The following is a 12,184-nucleotide window of genomic DNA, read 5'->3' on the forward strand; positions in this document are numbered from 1 at the left end:
CACCGTCTTTAACTTGACTTTTGTTTGAAACAAAAACCAAACTTCTCCTGACAGAAGACATGTTGTCATGTTTACACAAAATGGTTGGTCATGTAATTATAGGAAAAGTAAAGCTCATGTTGTTTATCGTTAAGAAAATGAATTAAAATATATAAATATTGACATAAAAGTTTAGATTTGAGATTATTTTAGATGTAATTTTTTTTAAATGTATGTTAAACATTATTTAAATTAGTCAGCTGAGCCCCAGACATGCACCCTGATCCTCGCCAGCACGTCACAACTCACGACGATGGCGGAGCTGTTGATTGTTTATGTTTGTCATCACTCTATATTATAAAGACAATGTGGCAAAGATGCTTTAGGATTCATAACCTGGCGTCTCCCTGCACACACAGACTAGGATTTACTGACGGGGACTGAAGTCGTTGTGTCCTTCTGTGCTCGCTTCAAATCCACCAGAATACTTTGATCACAATAATAATCTGACCGCGCAGAAAGTGACGAGTTACCTCAATCGGATAGTTTGTTTCTAGCTTTGGTGTTTCAAGTATTAATACACATTTCGCATATTTGGTGTCGTTTATTTGTCACGTCCCCGGTCGAAAGACTCGAGACAGCTCTTGTTTGTGGCTTTAAGGTGTAAATGAAGCCGGGGAAAGGTTTTCTAAAAGTTTTAAAACATTCACAGACACACAGAAAGAAATGTGACGAAGCTGGTAACTTCATGTATGTTTGAATGTCTGACATCAGAGTGTTTATCAGCTGTGTGAAGTGATGTCATCAGTGCGATGAGCCGCTGTTACAGGCTCCAGATCAAAAGTGGGATTTTCATTTTTACCTTTGTTGTGTGTTTCACGCCAAATAACTAGAAGAGGGAGAGAGAGAGGTGGAACATCAAAGTCTGAACCATCTTTTAATCTCAGGGTTCAACCATCGTGTGTGTGTGTGTGTGTGTGGCTGACTGGATCACATGACGCTCTGCTTAGATTTCATGTTCAAAGCCATCGAGACACAAACAGGCCTCTTCACTGGACACCAGCTTCATCTCCAGCTGGCAGAGCGACGTTAACCGCGGCTCAGTGTTCAACGCGCTCACAGCCAATCAGATCGTCTCAGTGACGAGCTGATGGTAAGTGTGAAGCTGTGATCACACAGCGTCTGCACCGCTTCACATACTGATGCCATTTTTTCTCACGACACAAACAAACATCACATTCAAAGTGAAAGAGCTCAGCTCATTTTAGCACCCGCCGTAAACACAATGGTAATCTACTGAGGCTGCTAAATGTATTTAACATTTATCAGACATCTGTGGACAGACAAAGTTAATCTAGCGGCTGTTTTCTTCTCCTGGACAGGATTGTTGCCTTTTCCACTTCTCTGAAATTTCAAATCAAAACACTTCACATTACAACTACGATTAAGTCGATATGATCTTTGATCGATGGACTGTGTATCGATTTGCTCTGAAAAAATCTACCTGCTGTTTTAAAACAAGTTAGATTTTCATCTGTTGTAGCGACACGTCATCATCTTCATTCATCTGATCAGAGAAATCTTTCTGCATTGACCGATGTTTAGAAGATGAGTTTCTTCTTTCTACAGAACCGACACGCAGGTCGTATTTGGTTTAAAACACTACACACTCCAGCAGAACAGTCAAAACTTCTGCCTTCACACATCAGGACAGTCAGTCTGCCTGGATTTGAATCCGTCTGCATGGAGAAATAATGCACTTCTCTCAGGCTTGAATGCACGAGTACACACTTGACACGCTCGACAAAAATGCAGGTACATCATCTTGTTTTTGCCTATTTATCCTGGGTATGAATAAAGAACGGTATCTCTCGTTTCCCATCTAAAGCTACAACAACAGCCACTTCATCCCCGCACCAGCTCCTTCCTCTTCTATCTTTCCTCCTCGGAGAATCAAATCCAAGCTGACATTTTCATCAGCAAATCCCCGGCGCGTTACTCCGTGAAGGGCGATTCATTCACGAGTAAATGCTAAGTACAAGACTTTGCTTTTATAGACATTCAATGAATGTTGAAGTGGAGATTTGCATATGATGTAGACTTCTTTACAGCTGCCTCAGACAGCAGAGAATCATCTTCTCCCTGACTGACTGCCGTCCACGCCGGCTGCTGTTGCTCTTCTCTGTGTGAAGTTACTCCAACATAACACACTGAGAGGTGAATGGAAAATGTTTTGCAGCCTGTTGACGTCTTTATCACTCAGATGGAAGGTTTTATGAAACAGTTAGTGTGGATGGATGCTGCTACCTGTGAGTGATTCAGACAGGTGTGTTTTTACATGATGAGTGGAACGCTGTGTGAACATGTAGGAAAATGTTGCGTCTATTAAAAACATGAACTCATCTGAACTGGTATCAGCAGGGTAAATGTGTGTTCGAGCTCGTGTCTGCTTGTTGCTAACCAGAGAAGCTAAACCGTTGGCAGCTGTTAGCAGCGAGCGCAGATGCGGCTGCTATGGTTTAAAGCGAGCACGTTAGCGCTGCGTCTGTTTGCACCTGAGGCCACGGAGCCGTGAAGCTGAGCCGACGCCGCTGTCAACAAAAACAACAAAGGGACGAAGAAAAAGGACTTTTTGGTTTCAGAATTCATCCTCCATAACAAATAATAAAAACACAGCCTCACAGCTCTCTCCTCATCCTCATCCTCATCCTCCTCATCCTCGTCGTCCTGCCTTCTGTGTGTTTGACTCTGTTTCATCCACAAATACACCAGCTGACATCATCAGCTTCAAATCTGGCTTCTTAACATCATTAAAAACATTTTTGAACATGGTTCAACTGATCTGAAACGTTATTTTACAATAAAAAACATCTGCAAGTACATTAACTCGAACAATGTACTTTAATACAAATTTGAGTTGCTTGTACTTTTGAGTATTTCTGTTTTATGCAACTTTAAATATCTGTTTATTTGTATAAAGTACCCAAAAGTCATACTTGAGTAAAAGTAAAGATACTGTGTTAAAATATTACTTTGGTAAAAGTGAAAGTCACCCAATCGAATAGTACTCGAGTAAAAGTCTTCAAGTATCTGATATTAAATGTACTTAAGTATCAAAAATACAACTAAAGTCAAAGTTAGCTCTACTTATAAAACAAATCATTTAAAAATGTGTTACTTAAGCTATGATACAGCATGTAATCTGAAAAGTAACTAGTAACTAAATATATCAAATAAATGTAGTGGAGTAGAAGTATAAAGTAGCAGAAAATGGAGTTACTCAAGTTAAGTACAAGTACTTAGTTACTGTGTTTTCTGTGTATCTGTAGATGTGATTTTGAACGTTCCTAATTCTTCAGCTAAATAAATATTTACAGATATAATATGTTACGTGTCTGCGTTAAAGGAAGAGTCCACCACAAAACTGAATATTCAGTCATTACCCACTCACCACATGCTGGAGGAAAGTCGTGGAGCACAGAGCTGACAAACATGTTAAAGACGGCTCGCTCTGTAAAACTTAACCTCATCAGTCTGTGTGCGCTTCATTAGCAGAGAACATGAGAACATCATCTGTGTTAATTACAACCTCAGGAGCTTCTCACACATTTGGCTGATTATTAATCTTCAGGAGGAGCCTTAAAAGATTCATCAGGTCGAATCAACGCTTCAGAACGAGAAGAGAAACTCATCTGCAGTTTGACAAACCGAGGAGTGGATGCAGTGAAGCAGAAGCAGAGCTGATCTTGTTATGAATTTCAAGGGTCGACAGTTTAGCTAAAAAAACAAAACAAAGCAGCTCTCAGCTTGAATATTTCTCCATAAAGAAACGACACCGCAGCGTCTGAGTTCAAGTATTTAATGCAGCTGGAAAAGTCTCTCGTCTAAACTCTGCTCTGTCTGCTAACACTTTAACCCTCCCGTTGTTGCTGAAGAACGCGCTGGCCTCAACTTCTGTTTCGTGGGAAGCGATCGTGTATTTTTCCAGCTCTACAGAAGCTGCGAGTACAGAGGGAAAAGTTCTGAGTTCACCGGTTCACACAGGATTTACATATTATGTAACGCTCCAAGAAGTTTTCAGACGCTGCGATCCAGTGAAAGCAAGAATACCACAGAGTAAAAATACTCCACTACAAGTCCAAGACCCGCATTCAAAACCTCCATGAAAAATCGCTCAATTTGTGACGTGTTGCATTAAGAGAAATGGCTTTCTATGACAAGTATTATCAGCAAAATGTACTTAAAGTATGAGAAGTGAAAGTCGCATTTTACTGCTGTAGATGTTTGACGTTGAGCTCATTTCAATTCCTGAGAAAATAAGAAACTCTCTGCAGATACGAGACACTAACACGCCTTTTCTCCCCATTCAGCCTCCCTCTCTGTCTGTTTACGTCTTCTTACGTCTTTGCTTCGTCTCGCTGCGTCTGCCGTGCGTGATGTGCTCTGATAGGTCGACATCAGTCTCGGGATGTTGGGAAGGCGGCGTGCGATGACGCCAAATAACAATAATCCATAATTCACCTCAAATGCATCAAACTAAAGTAACGAGGCTGTTTGAAGCTGTGAGGAGGAGAAAGTAGGAAAGGGAAAAAAAAAAAGATACCTGGAGAGATAATTTATTGTTCCTAAAGTACAGAGACCTGAAAAATCTGCTGAGGTACAGTAATAATAAGTTTAGAAGAAATTTAAACTCAGAATTTTAATATCTACAATATTAATGCGGTAATAATACAAACTTTGTCCATCAGTGAATAAACAAGCTGTTCTCAGAGGAAAATAAGGTCCCAGAACACTGTTTGAAGCTAGAAAGGTGGCAGGGTCCGCCACATATAAACAAAGTAAAACAGTATAAACTGTGTTGTCCTTTAAGGTCAGTTTGTTTATTTAGTTTGTTCAGGCAGAAAAATGAAAATGTTTCTCTGCTCATCAACATTTCTTCAAACAAAACTACAGACTGCTCCTTTAACAACGTCCAGCAGGAGACAGGAAGTGGAGACCATGTCGTACCACAGGCAGCTTGTGATTGGTCCACTTTGTTATAGAGAAATGTCAAAACAAGTGTTTAATAATCTGAGACTTAATGTTCAGAAGTCTTCTCACGAAGTATTAAATTAAATATTTAGTCACTCAAGATTAATATGTGACACACACACACACACACACACACACACACACACACACACACACACACACACACACAGTGAGAGTGTGTGTTGGGGTCGGTGACGATCGGACAGTAAATAACGAGCGAGCTGCTCCTGGGAGTCGTTTCTCTGCAGCTCAACAGGAAGTTCATTTAGTCTTTATGATCTCTGAGGTCACACTGAGTCCAACAGAATAAAGTTTATGGTGTTCTGGGTTTAGAGACTTCAGCTGTGACCCGGCTCCTCCAGGATGAGGTGATATTTCTTATCGATCCCACTGGAGAAATCAGCTCACTGCAGCTGTAGATGTGATTCAGCGGTTTGTTTGATAAATAGATTCTAATTAAACAGGAGACTTCATGCACAGTTTAATTAAGATTTCAGTTATTAAAGCAGGAGATGTTTACTCTCCTTTGTGCTGCTGCTGACCAGGAGAGGAGCTCTGGAGCTTCTGGTCCAAACTGATGGTGAAAAACCAGAAGTGACGTCTTGAAAGTGAGAAAATAAAAAAGTCGTTTCACACCTGAGGCAACGTGATCCTGTTTGAAATCCATCTAAAATAAAAACCGTAGTAGCTCGAGCACCTAATCACGTTGTATGTGCGTGGTGATGTCATTACGTGACGTGATGCAGAAACTAGCAGTGCTGCCGAAGGATTTCCCCCGAATCACCCCAGGAAATCTGTTTACATGATCCTGTTTACATCCATCTTAAATAAAGAAGGAAAGAGACTGAGAGATGGTTCTTCAGATGAAAATGTATTTTGTAGTTTTGATGAAAGTGTATTTTGAATAATTTCATCATATATTATTATCGATTGACTTTAATAATCTTTTAGTTGAGGATGTACAGATTGCAGGGATATGAAGCATCTGAAGTGACTCTGACAGGAAGTGAAGTTTCTGTCTGCAGAAAATCAGCTGCTGCTCGTGTTTCAAAGCTGAATAATGCTTTTCTATTTGTTAACAGCTCTCGTAGCTGCAGGCTGCCGCACAGTGAACTGTTAATGTCAGGGTGTGTGTGTGTGTGTGTGTGTGAATCCTTACTTTATAGCGTGGTCCATGCGTGACACGGTGAGGTAAGCTGCCAGGTTGGCCGTGTACGACGAACACACGATGAGCGTGAAGAGCCACCAGCTGCCCATGACGATCCTCAGAGCCACCGAGCCGACCACGCCGTCCCCACCTACACACACACACACACACACACACACACACACACACACACACACAGATGAGCATGACATCCAGGGATTTACGAGTGGTTTGTCAGAGCTGGTTCGTTTTTGGGGATCACACAGGTGTGAGTGGACACATGCTGGAGGGATCTAACCTGTGACCCTTCAGTTACAGGTTGCTCTCGGTGACCAGGAGGCCACCTGCCGCCTGATTCAAACAGCAGGTGAGAGCGGTGCTTTATCACAGCGAGCAGAGCGGCTGCACGGCTGCAGCTAATCACAACCCGTTAGGCCTAAAAGGTTTCCCAGGCAACCTGCCAGACCATAATAGATGCAGCTGGGCACCTCTGTTGGGAAACTGTGTGTGTGCCTGTGTGTGTGTTCACGCTGGAGTACGCTTGTCAAAATGTGTGTGGATCCACTCGTGCATGTGTGTGTTTCAGAGGTGGACACGCTCGTTTGCAGGTGTGTGTGTGTCTTGTGTCTTGTGTCTTTGTGAGGACAGATCTGAGAGCTCGACGGTGAGGAACGTTTTGGAAAACGAGGACATTTTTGAATGTGAGGACATTTTCAGTCACGGTCGAGATGTCTTCAACAACTGCTGTCTGCTGTGATTCTACTGAAGGAGGACAGCCGGAGGGCAGCGAGGACATGTAGAGATGTTTAGAGGAGAAAAAGGACGTTATTTGGCAAAAATAGGACATTTTCACACCGTGTCCTAACAGAAATTGAGCAAGAGGGAAGTTCAGAATCAAACTTTGTAGCGTAGACCCCCGAACATGCTGCTGGATTTGACATAATGAGAGCGAGAACAGGCTGCCCTGGTAATCTCCCTCCAGTTTTTGTAGTTAAATGAGGAGGTATAAAATCTTTTCAATGTTTCCCATCCATGGTACAGAGCTTTCAACACCAGTGACTGGAATAAACAGAAATGGACTGTCCGATAAAAATGGCGTGATGCGTCGCTAACGCTAACGATAAGAAAGTATCACGTCCATGAAGTTCATCGTTCCACATCTACAGGCACCGTCACTGCTCTGTTATGCTTCATCTTGAAGTGTAGTTGCAGTGTCATAACTCTGCTTGTGTGATCATCAACGCTTCAATCGCTCAAACCTTTATTGACACTGATGAGCTCAGGCTGTCACTGGTCTGACACACACAGAAACCTGATTTCATTACTCTGCAGTGACATTTTCCTGGAGCTCTGCGCTCTGTAATCTAAGCCTCCCTCTAATTCATTTAAGCACTTTAAAGTTTTATGGTCTTGTATCTGCCTCTCTGCTAAATATTTCAGACGCTACAAATCCTCCTGTGATTATTGTTTCCCTCTTCTGTTGCTGTGTAATCCGTGTAACGGCTCTAAATTAAAACTCCCCAAAATCAAACAGAAATCCGTCTTTACAAGGCAGATAATCTTCCTTTTGCTGCGATCAGCCCTGATTGATTCCAGCCAAACAGCTGAGCTGCTGAACTGTGAGAATATTTCAGTTTGTATATTTGGCTTTCAGCTGATGTTTGTATTCTGAGCGATTCCCAGTGAGCGAGCAGGAAACCAGAGACACAGGAATCTAACCTGTGAACAGTGAGTGACGGGACAGAGCTGAACACAGTCACACTCCTCACAGTCTGTCTGTGTTTCTTCCATCACCATCATTTCTCTCACCTTGATGTACGAACGCTCCGTAAACGATCCAGATGGCGCTGTGCAGAGTCCCGGACCCCATGCCGTTGGTGGGCTGGCCCGGCGGTGCATTCTGGGTGGAGGAGGAGCGCAGCGCCTGCAGCCTGTTGAGCAGGAAGATGAGCACTCCCACCACAGGGATGGCCGCGGCGATACACGCCCAGACGGCGAGGTCAAACGGAGCGAACAGAGAGAAGATGTTGATCTTTTCTTCAGGTTTTCGCAGCAGGATGCCGACGCTGTAGTCCAGGTAACGCTTGCTGAAGTCGACCACGTTCTCCCTCTCAGGCGTGATGGTGATGGCTGACACCGCCAGGTCGGCTCTCTGCGGAGGCAGACAGGTGGAGAACGACTGTCAGACAATCTTTAAAAGCTTTTGTTTACGTACAGGAACTAACAGCCAACTTTCGTTCTACCTTGTTGATGAGATCACCGATCATGCCGTTCCACGAGCCGTTAACAAGCTGAGATCCATATTTACTGTCTGCCACCTGGAGGACAGACAGACAGACAGAGAAGGAATCTTAGAAGGAAAACTAAATTAAATCGATAAACAATTGATCACCAACTATTTTGATAACTGATTAAAAAGTCTCCATGATTCCAGCTTAGATGTGAATATTTCCTGGTCCTCTCTGACAGTGAACTGAATGTTTGGGTGTGATATAATATGTTGGGCTTTGGGAAACGTCGACTGACACTTCTCACTATTTTCTGACAATTTATAGACCAATAGACGATGAAAACAGTCGTCAGCTGCAGACCTGGTAGATCTCATATTTGAAGCCGAGGATCTTGGCGAGGGCGTCCAGCACGTCGATGGAGAAGCCTTTATATCTCTTGGGCTGTCCCAGGATGTTCTCCGCCACCATGACGAAAGGATCTTCCTGCACGCAGAGAAAGAGAAGATACAAACGTCACTGAAGAATGAGAGAGAAGCTTCACTGTGTCTTTACAAAGAGAGAGATGAAGGCGACCAGATGAAACTGAAGATGCACGAGGTCGAACATCTACACTCGATTTTTCAGACTATATTATCAAATGTGTATTAACACAATACCAATATTATATTTTTTTAATATCACGGTTATAATATATGATGAATATCCCGAGAATATTCACCCCTTGTTTGTACTTGATGCTTTTAAGATTAAGGATTGTTATAATTCATAATAAACACTTTGAAATCAACTTCAGGATCGATTTTTTCTGTCTTTTATCCAGAAAAACAAATGTTTGTGCAGCTGCACTCAGACGAGTGTCGATGAGAATAATGTGAATCTGTTTTGTTCCATTTATTGCAGAGATGTTGAAAAAAGTGTTCAGAGCTCAATTTTGTTATTTTTTCTGACAGAATCGGGTTTATTGATAAAATCGGTGCCCTCGGGTCCAAAGCTCCTCTGTAGAGGAACCTGTGCAGGTGTTGTGAGTCTGTGGCTGCTGCAGTCGTTCACCGTCGTGTCAGTGTTGGCGCCTGGCAGCACTCAGAGCTGGAAGTGTTGCAGCTGCAGGGGATCAGCGGCAGGGTGAAGGTATTAGTCTCGCTTGGTTAGACCTGCGTCTCCACACTGCTGCGCCAGCACAGGAGGAAACTCTGGCTCCGAACCCGCTGCTGTCGCTGGATCAGGGCAGAAAAACGCTCGGCTGTTTGTATCTCTACAGTTCAACACAGTGTCCGGAGGCGCTGCTAAACCGAGGTGCTCGATCAATGCCCTCTCAGAAGAGAAAAAGTATTGAGGGGGAAACTTTCGGGCTGAGGAGCACGAGGAAGTGAGACGAGTCAAAGCAGACGAATAATAAAAACTCACTCTGAGCTGCACGAAGTAGTTTTTCTTTATTGACTGAGGATTTTTCTGTGGAGTCACTGAAGTGGACTTTGTGCTGTGGAGCGTTGAATTATTTTATTAAGAGTTTATTTTCTCTTCTCTCTTCATTTCAAAGACAAACACAACATGTCTGAACATGAAGGTTTAAAGTTGTTGCTGCTCCTCATCCGGCTCAGACTGTCGTGGTCTCTTCAGTAACAGTAACTTTGTGCTACACCAGGCATACTTTCACATTTGTACTTGTCATCGGCTACACGCCATATTGAGATTTCCACAAAACATGTTGTATCACGATGATCACATTCACATAACTGAGCAGTGGTTTCAAACGTGACACCAGTAGATATTTTAAAGGAGACCTCAGGACACTTTCCAGCCGTGTTTGTGGCGATCCGAACATAACAACAGACAAAACATGATGCTGAACTACCATAACCAAGTGTTTCTGTGCATAAACCAGAGCAGAGCATCAGCACAGCGTTACATAGAGAACTGAACCTGAAGAAACTTTAACTTCACTCAGTGGTTTTGCTGAAAACATACTTTGCCAACATTCATTCTGGTGACTTCTCTCCTCCTCCGTCTTGTCGGACTCATCTCTACTCTCAGCTGCACTGATACACTTTTAAGCTGAATGCTAAAGCTAACATGCTAACAACAGTACCATGAGTGTTAACATCCATAAAGTTGAACACAAACACATCTCATTTTCTATCTTTGAGTTCATTCAGTTTATTTTCATTCACATTATGTATTTCTGTGCTTGTAGATTGTAATATTGTTATGTGTATTCAGCACCTCCCTGTACAAACTAATATAGTTTCATAAATGTTATTTGTGTCTTTTATCCATCTTAACTTCACATTTATCCAGATCTGATCGTCTCGTTTGTTTTACTGTTGCAGTCAGTAAAAGTCTCTCTGGACGGTAAAAGCAGCTAAATGTTTAAAATGTGATTAAATACAGTATAGTATTGACTTTACTGTCGTTCACACAGACGTCACCTACCAGTAAAGTGACCACTTTGACCGTCACTCCCTGCATGCCGTTCTCTATCCGACTCTCCTTCAGACTGCCGTTCAGCCCGTGAACTGAGTCCCACGTAGCGAGCTGCAGAAAAGACAAAGAGACGACAGAACAGATGTTTCAATGACACCAGACTGACGGAGTTTGACTGATTTGTGCGTCAAAGGTCTTCAGAAAGAACAAAACAGGGTGAACACAACAGGCAGAGCAGCCGTCAATTACATAAATGCTGCATCGCTCACTGGCTGCAATTTTACAATTTATTCTCTTGTCTCGTTGGATTCATCAGAGTTCTCTGCTGCAAATTAGACGAGCGCTGTGAATACTGTGGAAAAAAGAGACGCCTGTGCAACATGCCAGCTACCCACTCAGACATGGTTTCATTTATCACATATTCAGCCAGACACAAAATGAACATGACCTAATTTGGTCCAAAATAATAACTGCTGTCTTCTCCACAGAGCCTCTCAAACATCTCTGAGGAAAATGAACTCAAAGAGTTCATATGTGTGTGTGTTACAGAGCATGAGAGATCATATAATGTCCCATTTATACAGTATATATTTCTGTTTCATACGGATCAGACTGACGCTGTCACACGAGATTGATCTGAAAGTCTTCCAGGGTTTGTGCATCTGATCATTGCAGAAACTCTGATATCTCCAACTCAAGAGAAACATGTTCGGTCATCTGCTCACACATCCTCTCAGCAGGCGACTAAATCAAACTACTTCCTGTTTAAATTCCTGTCTCTCATGTAACTCATGTTTTAGGGTCAGTGACAAATAAGGGTTTGCATTATGAGCAATTCAAAAATGTTTAAAAAAATTGTTTTAAAAGCTTGCAACACGTTTGCTAAAATGTATATTTTGTATTTATGTTGGTTTCATGTAATTTGAAATAGAATTTGAACTATTTTTTACGAAAGGTAAGACTGATTTCCCCTGAAAATGTCAAGTGGTGTAACCACAACAAAAGGAGAAATATTCAATATTTCTTTCCACCTAGAGTGTATGCATGTGTACTTATGAAAACAGTTACTTAAAATATCACATGAAAATAGATTTTATTAGGATTATTTTAAATTAAAACTGTATGCATTATTGTAATATAGAGCAGGACAAATGCTGAAAACACTTTCTGTTTTATGAATAATTTTGCCAAATTATGTATAAACTGTTATAACTCTTCAATAAAAGTCTTAAAAGTAAAAGTAAATTTCTAATGATGTCATATTACTCTCTCCACAGAAAACACTCCTGCACTGCCTGAAACACCTGGTTTGGAGTCGAGCCTTTACTTCTGTGCGTCACTGTGTAACAGGTGTTATATAAATATATGTATGTAT

General features: G+C 42.0%; 1 protein-coding gene across 3 annotated transcripts in view; it reads right to left on the bottom strand.

Moving 5' to 3' along the window:
* grid1b (glutamate receptor, ionotropic, delta 1b) overlaps window positions 1-12,184 on the bottom strand; it is a 463,781-nt gene that overhangs the window by 24,911 nt on the left and 426,686 nt on the right. For all 3 annotated transcript variants that reach the window (XM_084342508.1, XM_084342507.1, XM_084342509.1), the window contains exons 9-13: window positions 10,819-10,920; window positions 8,749-8,871; window positions 8,401-8,475; window positions 7,967-8,309; window positions 6,170-6,308 (exon numbers count right to left, since the gene is read on the bottom strand). In XM_084342508.1, coding sequence (XP_084198634.1) covers window positions 6,170-6,308; window positions 7,967-8,309; window positions 8,401-8,475; window positions 8,749-8,871; window positions 10,819-10,920 — 782 coding nt within the window. The remainder of the gene's footprint in view (window positions 1-6,169; window positions 6,309-7,966; window positions 8,310-8,400; window positions 8,476-8,748; window positions 8,872-10,818; window positions 10,921-12,184) is intronic.

This window comes from Pagrus pagrus (assembly GCF_965226575.1).
Source record: "Pagrus pagrus genome assembly, chromosome: 21".
Taxonomy (NCBI): Eukaryota; Metazoa; Chordata; class Actinopteri; order Spariformes; family Sparidae; genus Pagrus; species Pagrus pagrus.